At 46.7% G+C, this 21,066-nt stretch overlaps 1 protein-coding gene across 23 annotated transcripts in view; it reads right to left on the bottom strand.

The window, feature by feature from the left end:
* Positions 1 to 21,066, bottom strand: part of FHOD3 (formin homology 2 domain containing 3) — a 335,026-nt gene that overhangs the window by 24,380 nt on the left and 289,580 nt on the right. For all 23 annotated transcript variants that reach the window (XM_045574974.1, XM_036419534.2, XM_036419535.2 and 20 more), the window contains 3 exons: positions 18,687 to 19,567; positions 10,557 to 10,715; positions 1,020 to 1,202 (listed from right to left, as the gene is read on the bottom strand). In XM_045574974.1, coding sequence (XP_045430930.1) covers positions 1,020 to 1,202; positions 10,557 to 10,715; positions 18,687 to 19,567 — 1,223 coding nt within the window. The remainder of the gene's footprint in view (positions 1 to 1,019; positions 1,203 to 10,556; positions 10,716 to 18,686; positions 19,568 to 21,066) is intronic.

Below are 21,066 nucleotides of genomic sequence, written 5' to 3'. Positions count from 1 at the left end.
CAGCCTAATGGCCTCAGTCCCTTTTTTACTCTCACTGTGCTGTCCTCACTCCCATGTTCTTACTGAGTCTCTCCCAGGGCTTGCATCCCACGGCCAGAGGCCTCGCCTCTGCCCTGCCTGTCCCCAACCAGGGCTGACCCACCTGTCTGTTTTCTCCATGATGCCACCTCACCGGGCTGGCGAGAGCCACCGAACCCTGCTGTCTGATTTTGTGATCAAGTCATGCCCAGTCACCTGAGCAGCCCAGGTTTCTTCATCCCTGCTTGGTCCCCAAATGAATTCAAATGCAGCCGCTTCCTCCTGAAGCCCCCCAGACCCATGCCGCCTCTCTGGTCCTCGTAGAGCACGGTGCTCTCTCTGCTGCAGTAAGGGAAGGCCACGCAGGCTCTCCACCCGAGCTTTGAACCGTCTCCTCTGGGCACTTCCTCTCCATTCAACTCACCTCCAGCTCACTGTCCACCTCTGCCCTTTCCTCTCCGCTAGTTCCATGTGCTCAGCTGCCCAAAGTGCTCCTACCGCCCGGAGTCAGAGAGGACTCCTGCTCCTTCTGCTTTCTACTCAAGATGTGCCCCCCACCTCCACCCCATGCCTTTACTGTCAGGGTCCCTTTCCTTCTGTGCTCCTCTCAAGCCCTTGCAATCTGTTTTTCCGCTTTCTTCTGAGACATGCCAACGACCACCGTCAATGGCCGTGTAGACGATTATCATCAAGTGGATGGATGTCAGGTCACTTTCTATGCTGTGCTTGTCTGTATGCTCCTAATGTTCTACAATGAACCTACAGAATCAGAAGAAAAGTTAATAGCTTGTTTGAACACGCAAGCACGTGTCTGAGGCTGGTGCCAGGCACACCCATTAGGATAACCCAACACTGGCAGGATCCTGATCACTCAGCACAGACACCGCCTCGTCATCATCAACTCACCCTCCCTCGAGGATGGCACTCCACTCCCTTCCCCGAAGCAAACCTGACTTCCTCAGCATGGGGTGCAGACCTGGCGGCCTCTCCTCCATGCTTACCTTTTCTGTGGTTTCATAGTCCATCTTGAACGCCCAGAGGTGGAGCCGTGCTGAGAGCTCGCTGATGGAGGAGAGTGTGAGGAGGAACTGCTCTGCGCTGCCCAGCGGTGCCTCAGGGTTGGCCAGCTGGGCCTCCTGGATTTTCTGCTTCTCCTCTTCCGTGGGGATCATGGTTAGAATTTTCTGGAAAAGACGAGATGATACAGTATATGTTCTTGCTTAGTGATGGAACCTATCTCACCCCTTTGATATAGTGAAATTCATATTATAACTTTCCAACCAGGTAGGCAAGATGTTCTGTTGCCAGTGTTCTATTTCATACAGGTGTTACCTTGTCATAAATCAAATGTACATTGGAGAAAAGCCCCACTGGCATCTAACCTGACATTTCTTTGTTCTAAACGTCCCTCTTTCCCTCTCGCCCCTTTAACCTGTTTCATAAGCAACTTGTCCCCAAATGTTCTGGGTCTTGTACATGAAGGACATTCTGAAATCCATCCTCTTGATGAAGGTGAGAGAAAGGTGATAGGATAAGATAGAAGATTAGAGAACGGCTTCCTGTTACCTAGAAAACAGTAAAACATCTCAAGGATGTATGTTTTCTAGTCCTTCTGATTGATTCATTTTAAAGCTTATAAAAGCGAGTCACTTCCAAATAACTCAGATCGACTTATCCATGGGACGTATAATTTTAAGTGTTGTAAACACTTACACTATATTTTAAAATTTATATAGAAATGAAAACATTTTAAATGATATCGAACTCAATTGAACAGGTAGTGAGTTGACCCATTTTCCCTCTGGCATTCCTCAGTCTGGGTGTAAGGGAGTGGGAAACCTGGAAGAGGGTTTCAAGTGCAGAGCATTCCAGTGAACCCTCTCGTCCTGACTAGGAGTGGGAAAGGGGCCTCCTAGCAGAGGCAGCAGGGGCTGAAGGCACCTAAAACTCCAGAGGAAGAGAACCTTCCTCTCCAATCAGTGATGCTGTGGTCCAAACCCCTTCTGCTTTTCTTCTCTCTGTCCTCCCTTGGCTTGGCCCTAAACGTGAGCATAGTTACAGAAGGTGGATGGCAAAGTGAGATAACAAAGCCCCAGCTTTCAGCTGGAACACCAAAACGGAAGGCCCAGGGCCCTGGAAAGTACTGGAAAGGTCCCGGAAAGCTAAGAACCTGGCAAAGCAAGTGTATAATGTTGCTTAAGAACTTCTGAGTTCATCCCTGAGCTGTCATCTGTGAGGCTGACCTTAACCAGCACATCAAAGACTTGGAGACCTGGACTAGCCTTTGAAAACTTCAAAAATGGATCCAAAGCTGGAACCACAGCCTGAAAGATGAAGTTCTGAATCCTGGCCTGAACCCAAGCAAGGGAGGGCTAGTTTTCAATTCTCTGTATAAAATCAGAATTACCCTGATACAAAAACTACACAAAGATAATGCAAGAAAAGAAAGCTAGAGACCAATGCCTCTGATGAAATTAGATGCATAAATCCTTAACAACATAATTTAAAATATATAATGTCAGTATGTTGAAATATATAAACACATGACTATATTTTATATAGCAATATAACAAAAATAATAACCACAAGGTTGATTCAATATGCGGTAATCAATTACTACAATTAACGTACAAGATTAATAATCTGAATAAGAGAATTCACATAATCATTTCATTTGATACAAAAACTTTTTTAAATAAAATTCAAAATTCATGACAAAAAACAAATAAACTCCCAGCCACCCAGCAGTAAGATAGATCTTCCCATACCTGATAAATGACATTTTATAAAAGACATACAGCTCACATCATGCTTAGTGGAGATAAGCTGAATGCTTTCTCTCTAATATTGGGAACAAGATAGGAGGTATTTTATAAAAAGCCACATGGATGGAAAAGGAAAAATGTAAACTGTTCCTATTGCACCAGGTAGAATTGTCTACATAGAAAATTGTGAGGAACCTAAAAAATTTATAAAACAGTGAGTTTAAAAAATGCTGTATGACATTAGGTCAATATACAGAAAAATCTATTTTATTTCTATATTGATAATGTACAATTACAAACTGAAATTTAAGAAAAATGCTATTTATAATGGAATACTTAGATATAAATCTAACAAACCACTCATGTAAGGTCCGTATGCTGGAAAGTAGCAAGTGCTGATAAAAATGATTTTAAAAAGACCTAAGTAACTAGGAGACATACTATGTTCATGGACTAAAAGACAATAAAGGTCATATATTAATTTCCCAAAATTGGTCTATAAATTTAACTCAATTCCAATGAAAATACCAGCATAGTATTTTTTGTGGATACACACAAACTGATTCTAAGTATTATATGGCAAAGCAGATGAACCAAACCATAACAATTTTGAAAACGAATAACTTTGAGGGGGTTACACCACCCAATTTTAAAATGTATTGTAGATCAATAGTAATAAGCCAGTGTGGTCTGGGCAACAGGACAGACATAGATCAATGGAACAAAACAGGGAGTGCAGAAAGAGACCACACAAATACAGCCATTGATTCTGACAAAGAAGCAAAAGCATTTTAAAGGCGAAAAGATAGTATTTTCAACAAATGGTTTTAGAACAATTGGCATTCATATGCAAAAAAAGGAACCTCAATTTAAACCTTACAGTTTACACGTGGATTAACTCAAAAGAAATAAAAGACCTAAAGTAAAAGCTAATACCGCAAAACATTTAGAAAGAAACAGGAGAAAATCTCTGTGGCTCATGTTAGGCAATGAGCTCTTAGACATGATATCAAAAGGTCAGGTTGATAAACTGAACTTCCTCCACATTAAAGACTTGAAAAACACTGTTAAGAGATTGAAAAGGCAAGGTGCAGCCCCTCAAAAGTTTAAACGCAGAATTACCACATGAACCAGCAATTCCACTTATAGGTTTTCACCCATGAAAACTTATGTTCACACAAAAACTTGTACCTAAATACTTGTAGCACCTTTATCCATAAATTTCAAAAACTGGACCAAACTATATATTCTTCAACAGCTGAATAAAGTGTACTCAGCAATAAAAAGGGACAAACTACAGGGACATACCACAACTAAGAAGACTCTCACAGACACACTGAGTGAAAGAGGCCAGTTATGATTCCATTTATGTGAAATCCTCCAAAAGACAAAACCATAGTGATGAGACCAAACCTGTGGTTTCCAGGGGCCAGAGGCGAGCTCAGATTGCGACTAGAAAGTGACAGCACAAGAGCACAGTTTTGAGGGGAAATGAGGCTGTTTTGAATCCTAACAATTAGGATTTGCTATAAAGCTCTTAGAGCTGTATAGCAAAAAGTTTCATTTTGCTCTATATTAATGCAAAAAAAAAAAAAAAAAAAAAGAACAAAATTGAAATCCTGGTCCCCTGACATCATAATTGGCAAACGTGCAGGTGTTTCCAGGATTGTGCCCCAGGACGCGTGTGGCGGGGCAGAAGCCATCTGGGTTTGCTGAGCATGTGATCAGGGAGGGCTGTCTCAGTCCTTCATCGGGAGCCAGTGATGCCCAGCTGCATGGGAGGCATGTGTTCTGTGCTGCAGTCGGAGTGAGGTCATGCCCTCGGCCCTGGCTGGTTTGGTTCAGTGGTTCAAGTGTTGGCTGTGATCTGAAGGGTTGCGAGTTCAATTCCCTGTCAAGGGCAAATACCTGGGTTGCAGGTTCAACCCCTGGCCCTGGTCAGGGTGAGAGCAGGAGGCAACCAATCAATGTATCTCTCTCATGTCAATGTTCCTCTCTCTCTCTCTCTCTCTCTCTCTCTCTCTCTCTCTCTCTCTCTCTCTCTCTCTCTCCCTCTCTCCCTCCCTCCCTCCCTCCCTCCCTCCCTCCCCTCTCCTCTCCTCTCCTCTCCTCTATCTCTTTCTCTCCCCCTTCCTCCTCCCTTCTATTCTCTCTAAAAATCAACAGAAAAAAATATCCTCACCCAAGGATTTAAAAAAAAAAAAAAAAAAAGAAGGTATGCCCTCAGATACCGCCTCTTCCAATATGCTCCTCATCATGGCCTCTGAGATGATGCAGGTGGGATGTGACATCGGGGCGATATGCAGCGACAGTGCCCCTTGCTCTCCCACAAGCTCTGCTTGGACCCCACCTGTTCCCTCAGATGGTATTAAACAACAGGCAAAGCAATCCACGCCCAGGATTTGAGCTCAATCTGCTTTCAAAATAAAAACGTAACTAAAATTTGTATTTTAATTTTCCTCCTGCTCAAATTGTTTTCAACATGGACAAGAATTCCGAAATAAAAAATTGTCAACACTTTCCCTTCTTCAGAAGGCATTTTCCTGCCACGGTTTTGAGTTGCCTTTTTCCTTTGGGAAAGCAATCAAACTCTCTTACTTTTGTTTTTCACGTCTCTGACTAATTGAAACCATTTGTTCAGTGTTGAAAATTTATGAGGCTGCCAGCTGCCGGTTTGTTTTATTTTTTTCACACATCACTGACAATAAAAATAGCCCCAAGACAGTGGAACGGCAGGTCAGCGCCACCTCCTCTGAGGTGAGGGCTGTGTTTTTCCAGGAGCAGATAAAAGGAGATGAGCAGGAGGGGGAACCCCTGATTTGCTCTTCTCTGGGCCAGTAGATCTACTGATGATTTTATGATCGCCATTTGGTTCCATGGGGAGAAAAACATCAAATAACTCCCCTACGCAATAATGCAATGTCTTTTTGTTTTTTATTTCTTCCCCCAACAGGGTTTCACTTGCTTGTGTACCTGAAAGCCAAATGTCAGAGAACAATGCACAAGTTTCACTTTTTATGGACCCAAATGGTTAAGGGGTTTGGCCATCTCATTCACATGCAGATGAGGTCGCAATGAGGAATTCCTTTACCTTGTGAGTTTTGAGCAGAACCCTGGCTGTAGCTCTGGATGAGAACCTCACACAAGGATTTTGGTGACAACAGCAGAGAGCTGAAGAGCTGGGCCTGGTTAGTATACAACTTGTATATTCTCATGAAACAATGGCTTTCCATTTGGGTATTGAGTCTCATGGACATGGAGGGATCTTTTTGGGGGGTCTTGATTGCCATCTTCTTTCATTGTTGGGACTATTTAGGGAAACACCTGGGGCAGAAATGATTGCATCAAACTTGCAGATGAAGTGAGTTGCCTGAGAGAGGCTGGGCCCACCAGGCCAGCACTGGAACCACTCGGGAGCCCCTGCTGCTTTCCCAGCACCAGCTCCATGGATCACAGCAACTCAACCAGAATGCAAAGCTAACAGCACAGTGGAGGTCCAGCCACAGGAACCCTGGGTCCTGGCTCTGCTGACCCAGTGTGACACCTGACCGAGTCAGGCTCACTGCGTGCATCGGTCACTTGCAGATCGGGTTGTATAGCACAAAGTGCTTGGAAAGGCGCCATAGGTTTGTACCTGTGGCCAAAGGGAATTTCTGTCTCTAGGATGCTGACTGGCCAGGCAGCCAACCAGGCCAAGTTCAATGTTACTTGGACCATTCAATTGTGCTACCCTCCATAAAAATCAAAAAAGCAAAAAAACAAACAAAAAAAAATGGGGGGGGGGGGGACTCCTCATACTTCCATTGTGATACCAAAGCAATGTTCTAAAGTTTAATCCTCTTATGAAAAACTACTTCCATAATGAAGTTAGTCAACGGCTCCCTCAGGTTTGCACAGCAAACCGGACACATACCATTGGGTTGCTAAGCAAAGCCACAGGATGTCATTGAATACATCCTAATCACATTAGGCACAGAGAGGTTTCAAATGGCCCTATTAAGTCGTGCTGCCATGCTCCGGTGCCTGCCTCCCAGAAGCAGACAGTCTGGCACAAGACCCTTGGCACGCAAGCTAGAAATCTCATTAGTAAAGATCTGTAATGCACAGCTTCCATCTCTTCATGGAATGCATGCCCTGACTTCATTCTTGAACAAGTCTAGAGAAAAACTCTGGAAAAGTGGATCAGCACATGAATGTAGACCATGCTATGCCCCCTAGGTCCCGGAGATCAGCAGTCAGAGGCAGCAGGTCATGGGTTCCAAGTTCTCCAAGAGAACTAGTAGTTGCTGAACAAGCATTCAAAAAATATATGTATATAGTTTCTGGATTCACACAGGCAGCCTTAAATCAGGGGTTCTCACTCAGTCAGGGTGATTTTGTGCCCAGGAAACATTTGACAAAGGTTGGAGACATTTTTGGTTGTCATCACTGGGGTGGTAGGAGCCAGGGATGTTGCTAAACATCCCACAATGTACAGGGCAGCTCCCACAATAAAGAACTGCCCAGCCCAGCCCTGGGAACAATGCGGCTCAGTTGGCTGGGTGTTGTCCCATGCACCGAAGGATTGCCGGTTCAATTCCTGCTCCAGGTACATACCAGGTTTCAGGCTCTATCCCCAGTCCTGGGTGTGCAAGAGGTAGCTGATTGATGTTTCATTTTCACATCCATCTCCCCCGCACCCCCCTAAAAATCAGTTTTTAAAAAAAATCTTAAAAAAAACAAACTGCCTAGCCGAGAATATCAATAGTGCCACTGTTGAGAAGCCCTGCTTCAGATGAAAACTGCTATAAAAAAGTGTAACTCTATGTGTTGTTGTGGCTAATCATAGATTTACTGAGGATTCATGGCCCAATAAACTCTCAGGAGGGTTGAGTAGTGTTTTCTACAGCCATGTCTTCGTGCTTCATATCATTCCTTTCTTCAGCTACTCTCAGAGGAAAACCACAGGCAGCACTGTGAAGTGGACTGCGCGGCCTCCTGAGTCTGCTCACCCCCCTTTCAAATTCCCTCTTATTCTTTTTGGCATCCGTAGGCCCCCCTGGCCAGCCATCCCCAAGGCCTGTGCTCTGCCCCTTAGACTCAGATTCTAGAGCTCATATTGCAGCTTAACCTCTCACTGGTTTGTGAACTTGGGCACAGACTAAAACTGAGACTCGCTCTCTTCATCTTTAAGATGAGAAACGTGATAGTATGGCCTTCTGATCATTGCCAGTGTGAAGCACCTCGCTGGTGCCTGGCCCACGGGAAGAAACTGATGACAGCTATTTTTGTGCTGGGATGCCATGCCCATATCCATCATCTCTATGGTTGCTCTCATTACTCCTTCCGGGATCAAAAAGGCGCTCAGCTGGAAAGCAGTCAGAAAAGGAAAAAGCAATCTGATTCGTTCTGAACCCTAAGTAACTTATTGCATCTCAAGCAATAAGTTTCCCCAACCAGGAAGAGCGACATTTCAGGAAAGAAGAAAGGCAAAGCCCAAAGGAATCCATCTCTCCTAATGGACGTTCAAGTTCTCAGCACAAGAATGGGAAATATTGTCAAAGGGGAAAGTTTCATTTCCCCCCCTTTTATCAGGCTGGCTCTGGCAGCATTTGAAGTCTCTCTTTGAATGAGCCTGAAGCTTTTACAACCTCTAAAGACCCTGTTACATAAATAGGATGGTCCGAAAGTGTGCCAGGGCCCACCTACCATGCTCTTTGTCCTAGATGAACGTTTGTTTTGTCCAGGTGGGAAGCCCCCACCTGCCCAATGGCAAGCCAATGCCTTCCCCCTTCTTCTTGTTTGGGAGTATCTCAATGTCCCTTTCTGTATGTACCTGCTGTCACCTGCATTCTCCTTTATGCTCCCTGCCCCAATCAGCCATGTGCCTTCACTCCCTGGCTGCCCACCTGGATATGTTGACCTGCTCTGCTGCCTGGCCTGACTCTATACTTGGGGCTCAATTTCCTTTCAGGAGATGTATTCCCTCCTTGTACTTGCTCCTTGGGACAGGGTGTGTGTGTGTGTGTGTGTGTGTGTGTGTGTGTGTTTCTAAGAGTAGAGCTGCTTAAACTTATAGTGGTTTCCTAGCGTGGCTGTAACCACAGAGTGAATTTGAGAGACTAGAAGTTGCTTATCAAGGACTGGGTAGGGCTATGTTCTCTCTACAAGCCCCCGGTAAGGACCTGTGTTGCCTCTCCCTAGCGTCTGGTGGTTGCAGGCAATCCTCGGTGCTCCTTGACCTGTAAATACATCACTCCAGTCCCCGCCTCCGTCACCTCCCGCCACTCTGGTCTGTGGTCTCCTGTGTGTTTTCTATCTGCGCAAAGCTTCTTCCTCTCTACATCTACTTGGAAACATCCATCTTCTTATAAGGATCTCAGTCCCTGGAGCAGGGCCCACGCCCATCTAGCACAAGTTTATCTTAACTGGATCACATCTGCAAGGACTGTTTCCAAATAAGGTCATATTCTGAGGTCTTGGGTGGACATGGGTTTTGAAGGGACCCTGCTCCATCCAGCTTAAACCTCTAGGGACTCTGTCTCCAGTGGAGGCCTCTTCTTTTCAAAGCACAAAGGCACACCCTCTCCCCTCCCCCCACTGCAACCTCCCACACTCAGGACTGGGTCAAGTCTGGCATCCTGGCCTGAGCCACTCCTTGCATCCAACTCTTTGGTCAAGGGCTTGCTTTCCTCATTGCAGTCAGTCCTCCTTTGTTCTCTCTACTCTCTCACATAGTCTTTCACATAAGACTGTGCATGAATGAACCCCAAGTATGGAAGAATATTAAAGGAACCCAGGGCTTCTTGCTGATAGATGGAGTGGCTATCACCCAATGCTGTGAAGCGGGGTCCTCCTGTCCCCACTCTGACCCGATGGGCCTCAGCCTGTATCGCCCATCTGTCTTTGTTAATCCTCACCCGAGAATCTTTTTTCCATTGATATTTTTTTAAAGAGAGAGACACATGGATTGGTTGTCTCCCGCACATGCCCTGACTAGGGCTGAGGATTGAGCCTGCATCGAGGTTTGTGCCCTTGACCAGAAATCGAACCTGTGACCCTTTGGTGGGTGGGCCATCACTCTAGCCACTGCACCACGCCGGCTAGGCTGCCCATCTGTAGGAATCTGAGGGCTGGGTCATTGGCTCTGTCTCCATGATTAGAATAGCACTCGCCCACAGTGAAGGAAGCACAGGTCCTGGCGGGAGAGCACTGAGCCCTGCCTGGCAGAGCAGGTGAGCTGTGGCTCCAGCGAGGCCACCTACCAGTCATGTAGTCACAGCCACGTGACCCAACCTCTCTGCACTTGTGCCATTGAGACCAGCACATGCCAAAGCCCCAGCTGGTTTGGCTTCTCCAGTTACTCAAATGAAACTTATCTCTACACACCCTAACAAGTGCAAAGAGAGAAACAAAGTCATTTACCTGGATATGAGCACACCCTACTTTTAAAAGTGCTCCTTAATCATATTTGATTTGAAATGATGTGAAAGAAGATCCTGAGAGCCTCCTAAGGGGGTTATCACGTTCTTCCTCCAGGATGACGTAGGAGGAGCACGGTCAGAAGGAAGTCAGTAAAGGAACCATGAACTTCATAGGTAATGAAGGGCTTACCCATCCCCAAGAAGTTAAAAAAAAACATGAGAATTATGAACACTGTTCAGAGTCTGGCTGAGACAAAAAGAAAAAAAATGGCAAGCCACCATAGAGAGAAAGTCATACTGAAAACAGGAATGCTTTGCATACACGTGACACATTGCAGACACAAAGGATGCGTGGCAGAGCGGCTCTCACCTCGATTCCCTCCTTATTTAAGGCATATTCATCAAAATTCAAGATGGCGATCTTGATCGTTCTTGGCGGGGGCAGCACGGTCAGCCCGATGTTGATGGCGTTGCTCCTCTTTGAGTCCAGGACAATGATCTCCTGCCTTTTCCCGTCCGCGGCAGTTTTCTGGGTAACAGAACAAGGAGGATCCAAGATTAATGCCTCATCTCTCGTCCTTTCTGTGTCTCATTATTAAAAGCAAACTCACTACTTATTCAGAGATGAAAACCAGTGGCCCCACCGAGGCGCAGAGGACTGGCTACTGCTCAGCACAGAAGAAAGCGACCAGGGCTTGGCTCTGGGCAGCCGCCAGGCGCGGGCCAGCGGTGGAACTTCGCAAGTCAGACACATTACAAAACAAAATTGATTTTCCTTCAATTGGGAACAATGTGATATTTTGCAGGAAACACACACACACACACACACACACACACACACACACACACTCCACTCACCCCTGTTTTTTTCCCATAGAAGCAGTGGAAACAAAACTAAAACCTCCCAAAGCTTCCTCCCTGCGGTCTGCAAGGAATCAGAGTGTGCTCTGGTTGGCCCTAGGGCATATGGTGTGTGCCTGGGGATGGAGACGGTGGTACACATGCTGAGGAGACAGAGGGATAGGGAGAACCTGCCACTACTGGCCAGTCAGCCCCTCTGGATCCCTGGCCACATGTCTCAGGGGCTCCTCTCACCATTCAAATCTCCCATGCCCCTTATTCCAGAGCACCTGCCACACTTGCACATGTGGGCAGCTGCCACTAGTGGGTGGGGAGGGACCTTCTTAGGAAGGAGATCAAAGGACAGGTGCTGGTGAAGAGGAATGGGGGACAAACAGACCTGGAGGCCAAGGAGGGGAACAGGGCACAGAGGTGTCCAAGTGTCCTCATAGAGCCCCCATGTGTGGCTTCCCTGCTGGGCTGAGTGCTTGAAGGCAGGCCCTGGGTGTGTGTTGCCTAGAGATGAGGTGACAAGGCCTCCAGCTTCCCCCTGAGCTCCTGGGAAGTTAAGGGAAAGGGCCGTGGGGACAAGTGGACAAGGTCTGGTCAGCAAGCCCCCTAACTGTGCAAACAGAGCTGGGAGAATGACTATTCTTATTCAGGTAACAAGCCTAGATGACAATGATGAATTAGGCAGAGTGGACCGATCTCTCTTTCTCTCTCCCCCATATACACATGTATATATAATTGATTTTTACAGAGAAGAAGAGAAGGGAAAGAGAGTTAGAAACATCGATGGGAGAGAATCACCAATCAGCTTCCCCTTGCACATCCCCCATTGGGGATGTGCCTGCAACCAAGGTACATGCCCTTGACTAGAATCGAACCTGGGACCCTTCAGCCCGCAGGCCGATGCTCTATCCACTGAGCCAAACCGGTTTCGGCAGAGAGTGGATCTCTTGAAGGAAAATATGGGGTGTTCACAATGTGAAAGGGCTCAGCAGTGGGATAACTAACTCAACTAGTGTTGGGGGACAGGGCCTGGAGGAGCTGTCACCTCCGCTGGGTCCTAAAGAGTGTGTAGGATCCAGTTTGGAAGAAGATAAGGAGTTAAGAAATGTCAATCTTTGTCAAGATTGCTAGGGACTGCCAGAGAAGAAGCTAGAGGTTTGGGGGGCCACATCTGGGGGCCCTCAGGAGCCAGCCACTCTAACTCCATTGCAGGCGGGCTCCAACCGAATGGCTGGCTGCTGCTCACCCTGGGTGTGGCTGGGCTGGGAGCAGCGGAACTGTCAGGAGAAGCTGGCCTGCTGCAACACGAGAGGCTGAAAGCTGGCTGGGAGAGGACTGCGGCCCCTTACGTCCTACTGAGCCCTTCCAAACTCAATTACTAAAATGCTATTTTAGATCCTTAAATATGCATTTGGGAATAAATTAAAATTTCCTCCAGAAGAAAATAATTGAAAGCATCCCTGCTGCTCTGGGGCCTGGTGGCCAGGAGGAACAGTGCCTGTGGGTGTGGCATCACTCTGACTGCCAGCTGCCAGCTTCCGGGAGGTATGGCATATGGACGCACCCTCGTTCCGCAGGGCAACTATCCATTTAGCCCAATGAGCCTCTCGGGAACCCTTGAAATTTAGCTTTTAAAATATAGTCACAAATAGTATTTTGTGCATGAAATGCTAAGAAGGAATGAGAAAGGGGTTGGCAAATGGTGACTACAGGCAATGAAGAGGGAGGGGTGAGAGGGATATTAAGATTTGAAATTCCCACCCACCCAGCACTCACTCTTTCTTCCCTGCTCACAGCAGGACCCTGACTTCAGTCGGGCTGGCAATGTGTCAGTGACATCAGTCCCATCCCTGAACCCTTGCAGCCAAAGCTGGGCCTGTGACCTAGGTCTGGCTTTTGTTTTTCTGATTAAAAAGGGATAGACCCAGAGGGCCATGTCTGTTGCCCTTCCCCTTTTTTTCCTGCCGAGAGTGTGGACATGAGGCTAGACAAGGATGGCAGCACGGAAGCAGCCTGGGCCTGGCATTGGAGGGGCACTTTCCCCGAACCAGGCTCCAGTGCAGAGGAACCCAGAGAGATGCCTGTACAGGCCCAGCCCAACCAGAGCCTTTGTGCAAATGAATGTGCAAATGAATGAGACACATTCCCATGCAAACAGCCTGAGAAGAAAGCACCACTCAGATTTCAGCCCTGACCTTCAGCCAGTGTCTATGTGCCAAACAACATGCACAGGCCTATATGGTGGCCCTGAGCCTGACGTAACCTTGTCCTCATCTCAGTATAATTCAATGGATACCAGTGAGCACAGCCACACACTCCCCTGAATGTTGGGGAGATGCCTCCAGGTATCCTGAGACACTGGGGAAAGCTGTTCTCACAGATGATTCTCCATGTTTTCAGAGCTACTTCCACCCACTTTGTGAAGGAATAAGAATTAAATATCTGAAATTGAATTATTCAGTCTCTGGAGTTTATCCAAGAAATGTTTTAAATGCTGTGCTTCATAATGAAAACAGATTCCACCGGACGCTATTTGAGCACACCAGTGCCTTGGGGTTTGTCTTGCCTGAAATAAGGTGGTGGCTCATGTAGGGCTGTCCTTTCTTCCCACAGTAACCTAGAGAAGCCCCTGCAGGAGCGAGCCAAAGTTCCCCCTGCCTGTGTCTAAGGGTTAGCCCAAGAGCCCGTGCCCGTGTCTAAGGGTTAGCAGTCATCAATTCTGACCCATTTCAATCATCTTTTTGGGTTTAAAGTCCTCGATCATAAGTATGACCTTCACTCTAACCTTCACATGGTCCTGTGACACAGCAATGGCATCCATCATCTTCCGCAAAACCTCTCATGCCCCTGTCCTTCGCTCCTACCACCTCCGCCCTGAGCCCAGCCCCTGGTGCCAGCCTCCACCCCTGGCCTGCTCCTAGTCTCTCCTCCTCCCCAGCCCACCCATCTCTCACGTGCTCACAGCCTTTCTCAGTCGCCCATTTCCTTATTGCACTTCTTTTTTTTTTTTTTTTTAATATATTTTACTGATTTTATACAGAGAGGAATTGAGAGGGACAGAGAGTTAGAAATGCCGATGAGAGAGAAACATCGACCAGCTGCCTTGCACATCCCCCACTGGGGATGTGCCCGCAACCAAGGTACATGCCCTTGACCGGAATCGAACCTGGGACCCTTCAGTCCGTAGGCCGACGCTCTATCCACTGAGCAAAACCAGTCCCAGCGTTATTGCACTTCTTTGATCAGAAAGTCAGAGACTATCCATTGTTTGAAATTAGAAAAATAGGAAATTGGTCAACGATGGAAAGAGGATGTGAAGCAGAAGCCAAAGAAGAAAGAGTGGTCCTTGTGAAGGAGATTAGGAAATGTTAAATGCCCTTCTGAAGGCATCTAGAACAAAAGGGTAAGATGTGATGGGAGGACGCTGGCACAGGACTTGGGAAGATGACAGGGGGCATTACTTCCAGGCAGGAAATCAGAAAATTGTCCTGCATCTGACAGGAGACTTGACACACCCCGAAAAGCAACTCCCAAACAAGAAAGCAACAGACCAAAACCTCTTGACATATCGACACAGGGCCAACTGAAGGAAAGTAATAAAAGAAGTTGTGAATAAAGGAGAAACAGCATATTCCTGGATAGGAAGTCTCAGTGTTAAAAGAAGGCTCATTATCTCTCATCTAATACATACATTTAAAGTAATTCTAATAAAAACCCAAAAAGATTTTTTTTAGAATTAAAAAACATTTTAAAGTCACTATGAAAAGCTGTATGTATATAAAAAAAACAGTAGAGTTATATATAATATTTACCCAATCAGCAATAAAAACATTATAAAACCAATATAATTAAAATGTGTAGCACTAGAATAGCTAGAATGATAGAACAGAAAAAGTGATAGTACAGAAAAAGCTCTCAGACAACAATCCGGGACATTCCAACACAGACCAAGATTAGTGAGTGACATTCATCTGAACGCCCAATCTCTAACGTTCACATAATTTATCTAGTATCCCAGCCTGGACATTGCCACCGCTGAATTTTTTTTTTTTTTTAAGTAACAGCTAATAGATTCTGATACATTTAGAAACTTCAGGGCAAATAAAGTTGAGCAATCTCTCCAAATCCATTCTAGAGCCCCCTCTTCATGATAAACAAAAAGCACTGAGCTCCCAAGGGAAAGCCAAGTGCCCTTCTTCATCGCTTCCCCCCACATCTGTAACGTGGGAGACAGAGGCTACCCTTTGCAGTCCTTTATTAGGCACATCAGCTAGACGGCCCCTTCCTGGGCTCCTCAGGATGACATCAAGTTCAGAGAGGGTCTGTCCCCAGACCCTCAAGGGCTTTCTGCCTTACCTCTTTCTCTGGGGACTCTTCTGCCCTAGGGTTGGCAAACTCATTAGTCAACAGAGCCAAATAGCAACAGTACAACGATTGAAATTCCTTTTGAGAGCCAAATTTTTTTAAATTAAACTTCTTATAATGCCACTTCTTCAAAATAGACTCGCCCAGGCCGTGGTATTTTGTGGAAGAGCCACACTCAGGGTGCCAAAGCCCCGCATGTGGCTCAAGAGCCGCAGTTTACCCACCACGACCCTATGTGACTCTCCACATCTTAGACCAACAGTAGAAATACAACATGATGAAATTTAGCACAGGATTTCTGTCTTTCTCCACAAAACATAATTAAAGTCATCTTACTAAAAAGGCCATATATATATATATATATATATATATATATATATATATATATTTTTTTTTTTTTTTTTTTTTTTTTTTTTTCCTGCAGAAACAGAGAGAGAGAAATGTAGACCCAGTTCCAGAAACTATTTGGAAAGGGAATAAAAAAGCACATCTTTCTCTTATCGTTTCTGTGAAGTGCTGACTTGCCTGGCTCTTGCACACGAATCTTTGGTGGGGGTGGGGAGGACTCGGATGGTGCCCTGTTCTGACGCTGGCATCGTGTAAAGTCTCTAACGGAAACGGAAACAGACTCCCTTTGCTATATGCTGTCTTGCAAAATTGACTTGATTTTATTTTTGTTGCACTCCATTGTGTTTAATGAAAAACTTCTTGTGAGTCAGGATTCGGAAGTGGCTGCTTACAGCTGTGTTTCATAAAAATCCCAGTCATGCATTAGAAACCGAAGTTAAAACTGGCTATAGCTGCAGTGGTAGCATACACACGATGGACCCAACTCTCAATGGACTGCGTTTTAACCCGTTTTCATGCTCACCTCCCGTGGCATTTGTAAATTAACCCCCTGCTCACATTCCCTATCTCCCCAAAACAAAGGTTGGGCTCCTGGGTCCTGTGGTAGAAAATTCTGGAGTCCTTCTGATAAATTTTTCAATATATTACTTTCCTCTTACGCTTTCACTTTATACAAACTAGGCAAATGTGTGCCCTTTGTCTAGGCCCTTGGTCAGCAAACTGTGGCTCGAGAGCCACATGCGGCTCTTTGGCCCCTTGAGTGTGGCTCTTCCACAAAAATACCTCGGCCTGGGCGGGTCTATTTTGAACAAGTGGCCTTAGAAGAAGTTTAAGTTTAAAAAATGCGGCTCTCAAAAGGAATTTCAATCGTTGTACTGTTGATATTTGGCTCTGTTGACTACTGTGTTTGCTGACCACTGGGCTAAGCAATAACTTGTTTTAAGAGGTCACCACCTATAATATATCAAGCAAGAAGGAACCTTTGGGCTCCTGGAAGGGCATAAACCAGACTTGTCATTGACCACAGTGGGACCACGAGGAGGGAAGGGAGGGGAACTGCCCATTTAGGGTCTTCTCCAGGAAGCTTCTAATCTTACCATGTCCCTTGTAAAAATAAAGTCAGAAGTACCTTCACTGCCAACCTGTTCCTCCCGTTATTCCTCCTGCCTGGAGTTGAGGGCCAGCCTCTCCCCAGACACCTCTGAGGTGATGAGCTAGCAGGGGTGGGGGTGGTTGGGGGGTTGGCTAGAGGGCGAAACCAGTCAGATGAGCCTGGAGGGGGGTGGAGGGAAGGAGGGGGAAGAGGAAGGAGATGTCCAACTAGATCAGCAGAGTGGAGGCTGGAATGAGTGAAGTCAACTGTTGGATAATTCCTGGCAACCAAAGACAGCTGTTTAACCCAGCCAGGCCCGTTATCCCCAAATGCCAGGCCCGACTTTAAGAACTGAAAGGACCCGGCCTAGGAGGCTCAGGGGTTGAGTGTCAACCTATGAACCAGGAGGTCATGGTTTGATTCCCCATCCCCGGTCCCTGGTCGGGGTACATGCCTGATCCCCAGAGTGGCGAGTGGAGGAGGCAGCCAATCAATGATTCTCTTTCATGATTGAATTTTTTTCTCTCTCTCCCTCTCCCTTCCCTTCTAAAATAAAAAAATATATATTTAAAAAAAACTACAGGGCTGAGCTGAGCACCACATGTTACCAGTCCTGGAAAGTCACACACAAGATGAGTTTTAACAGAAAGTTGACTGGTTACAGCCCCCCTACCTGGTCAGTCAGCAATGCATGGACAGGCACCAGCTCTGTCACTGGAGTCCCTGTCTGTGGGAGCTCTTGCCCAAGGATGCCGCCCATACTTTCTGGTTCGGAATAGGAACCTGGCTGGCAGGCCAGAGAGCCTGACTCAGGCAGCCTATCCTCACCCAAACAATGGTAAATGGGGAAACACGCAAAGCTAGAACTAACTCCGAGAATAAGTTCTGAAGTGGTCACTCTAAATTATACTTTACAAAGTGTTTCCTTACACCCCTGGTTCCCGAGAAGTTAGAATCGTCTTAAACCTGTTTGAAAACTGTAACACACCCCACATAACAAAGGTTTTAAAAACAACCACCCACCAGTTCTTTAAGACCCAAATCATTAGAAATAAAACCTGTGATGCAGGACGCTGCCGGTTCCTTTCTCATTAACCGGGGCTTTATCCTTAATGCCCACTGACTTCGTGAACAGTGCTGCCCATGATATGACATCTCTATTAAAAACACCACCGCAGCAAAGCCTGAAGAATTCTCAGACACTTATACGAAGAATCAGAAATCTAGATGGATGCCTAATATTTATAGGAGGCCAACGCTTTGGCTGTTTGGAACCATCTAGATAGCTGCTGTATGCTGATGCAGCCGGGAACTATTCAAAGAAATGGCACTTGAATTACTGTCTTTGCAAAAGCACTGTGTGGTTACAGCTGAGGTTCAAACTACTACTTTCAGCACTAACGTCTGAAGGTTAATTAATCACGTGGATAAAATCCATACGTTGGATAAATTAGCAAGGCTGCTTTCCTCTAGTTGGGAGGAGGGGGGGGCAGGTGTCAACATCTGCTTTCAGGTGATGCTAATATTCCCGGGTTAACCTTTTGGATTTTTCCTCCAGGTTATTTGGGTCTTTGAAAGCTACTTTACTTAACGGTGTTAGTGGACTGCTATCTACGGTCAGCTACTGAGCCCCTTACTCATTTAGCTTACACCTTGGATGTGGCACAAAGAGTCAAAGGTTAAAGGTCAGATTTTTATACTGACTGCCTCCTTCCTTTTTTTTTTTTTAACCAAACAGCACAAAAGCAGCACAAAGAGAATGTTACAGACAACAAACTTCAGCCCCACTCCACAGCAGAAAAGACTCTGCAGGCCAGGAAGCGGGCCAGATGCTGGCGGTACCTTTGAGACGGACAATTCCTTAGACTTCGACTCGAACAGGTGCTCCAGCTTGGACGTGTCCACCTTGATCGGTTCCAGTTTTGACCAGAGGAATTCTCTGCAGTGCCGGTTGTTCTTACAGGGCCACTCGAAAGGCCGAACCTCATTCCAGAACAGACGGATGGTCTTCTTCTTCTTCGTGAATGCCGGCTGACCCCTGGGTACCTGGGGCCACCCTAAGCCCTGAGGAGCACTGAATACTGGAGGAGGAGCCAATAAATTACCGGGGACGGGAGGGGGAGGCACGCTGTCCAGCAAGGGTGGAGGGGGCGGGGGTGGCAGACCCAGAAAGGTAGGTGGCGGCGGGGGAGGCGGCCCAGGGGCCTCCCCGTGACCCAGGTCCACGTCTAGGACGTCGATGTCGTCCTCCTCTCCCAGGTCGGTGAAGTCCATGTCTTGGATCCTGAGCTCCCTCGGGTTGGCCATGAGCTGGTCCCAGATGTGGTCGGATTCAGTCTTGGGCTGGGGGGACGATTTCTCTGGGACCGTGTCATCGGGTTGGGTGTCGGAGGACACGGGCCCTCTTCCTAGGTCCCCGCTGTTGAATTTCTCCGCGAAGGCTTTCACACTGCCCCGGTTGTCCAGGCAGCCCACGTCCACCCTCCTGACACTCTCGTCCTGCACCAGGGAGCTGGCCTGCAGCGTGGATATCCTGCTGGCCAGGCTGGGCACCGCCTCTGCCCCCTGCTCAGCGCCCGCGGGCTCATCCTCCCCCTTATCCTCGGCATCCGTGGGCTTTCTGTTATGGGCATACAGCATGTCCAGCATGAAGCGTTTGTTGGTGAGGATGTCGCCACACTGTTCATTTACACTGGCATCCTGAACCCCCGCGGACCACAAACCTGAAAGCACACAGGAGAGAGAAAAATGAGACAGGCACAGGGCCATACCATGAAAAAACCAGTTAGGGAATCTGTGGGCTTTCTGTACACAGCCACTCAGAGGAGACAGGGAAACAAGACCCTGAAGAGGAAGGCAGTCATGGCTGACGAAACACCCTCGACCAGATGCAGATGCTGCATCTAATGCCCAGGACCCACGGTGCCTGCAGGTGTGACACTGCCCAGGCTCCTGGGAGACTTTCCCTGACCTCTACTAGTCACCATGACAGCTGGTCAGGACCCAGCCACAGGCAACCAAGGGGCTTCTGTCCTAAGGACACAGGGAGGCAAGGAAGATGGGCCCTCCCCCACAGAGGTGTCAGAGAGGCTGTGGGGTTATTTCCGTTGTTCTCCCTCCTCCACATCACACCAGGGTAGCTCAAATCGCCAAGAGAAATGCACACACCATGCCACTGGTTGCACTTTAAATTCAGGAGGCCCTTAAAGCTGCCTGTCTGTCTAAGACCTCTCCTAGGTGACCTTTCATACCCTCCTCTTTCCTCTACCCCCTTACCTAGCTCATCCTCGCATTGTGGCCCTGCTCCCTAGTTTAACAACTTCACAAAGCCAGAAAAGATCCTCCAGGGCTTTCATTCCGCCTCCACCTGAACATGGTCTAACTTCACCCATCTTAAAACAAGACAAAACACACACAAAAAAGTCCACCAGGTAACTCCACTATCCCTCCTGCTATAATCCAACTTTTCTCTTTTCCTTTAAAGTAAAGATGCTAATGCATCTTTACTTTAAAGGTGTTCTTGTACTCATTGTTGTTTCTGTTGTTGTTGTTGTTGTTTTTCTCACTGTTTCCAGTTTCTCTATTTTCTCTTGAACGAGTCTCAGGAAGTTTTTGCTCCTTCCACCTTTCAAACCTGCTCCTTCCAGGCAACCCCCGACTTGCCTGCTGCACTAGCCCCAGCTGATCCCCTCCTCCCTTACTAAGATTCTTTACTTGCTTCACTTGGCTTCTGGGACATTGCACTCAGCTGGTTTGCTTCCTTTTTTCTGGCTTTCCCTACTCAGTATCCTGTGCTGATTCCTCCTTTATCTTTAACCTTGAAATGTCCTTGGACCACTTCTCTCCATCTATACTCACTCTCTTAGTCACCATCTCATCCAATCTCAGAGCTTTAAATATCACCTTCTGCCCTTGCCCCCATCCTCCTCACGGAACCTGCTTCTCCTGCAATTGTTTCCTGTCTCAGATATGGAAACTTAATCTTTCTGCCAATCCCCCAAATCCCAGAGTCATCCTTGATGCCACTTCTTTTTTTATCCCACACAGCAGGGCATCCTATTAGTTAAATGGTCATGTTATATCCAGAATCCATTTTTTTTTTTTTTTTTTTTTTTTTTTTTTTTTAATCAACTCCCCTGTCACAATCCTGGGCTTAAACTGTATTTATTTATTTATTTATTATTTTTTTTTTGAAATGGGATGTTTCTTTTATTGTTAATAA

This window comes from Pipistrellus kuhlii, unplaced genomic scaffold, assembly GCF_014108245.1.
Source record: "Pipistrellus kuhlii isolate mPipKuh1 unplaced genomic scaffold, mPipKuh1.p scaffold_m20_p_6, whole genome shotgun sequence".
In the NCBI taxonomy this organism is placed as follows: domain Eukaryota; kingdom Metazoa; phylum Chordata; class Mammalia; order Chiroptera; family Vespertilionidae; genus Pipistrellus; species Pipistrellus kuhlii.
Note: the sequence above shows the minus strand (reverse complement) of the source record. Positions and strands in the feature narration are given on the sequence as shown.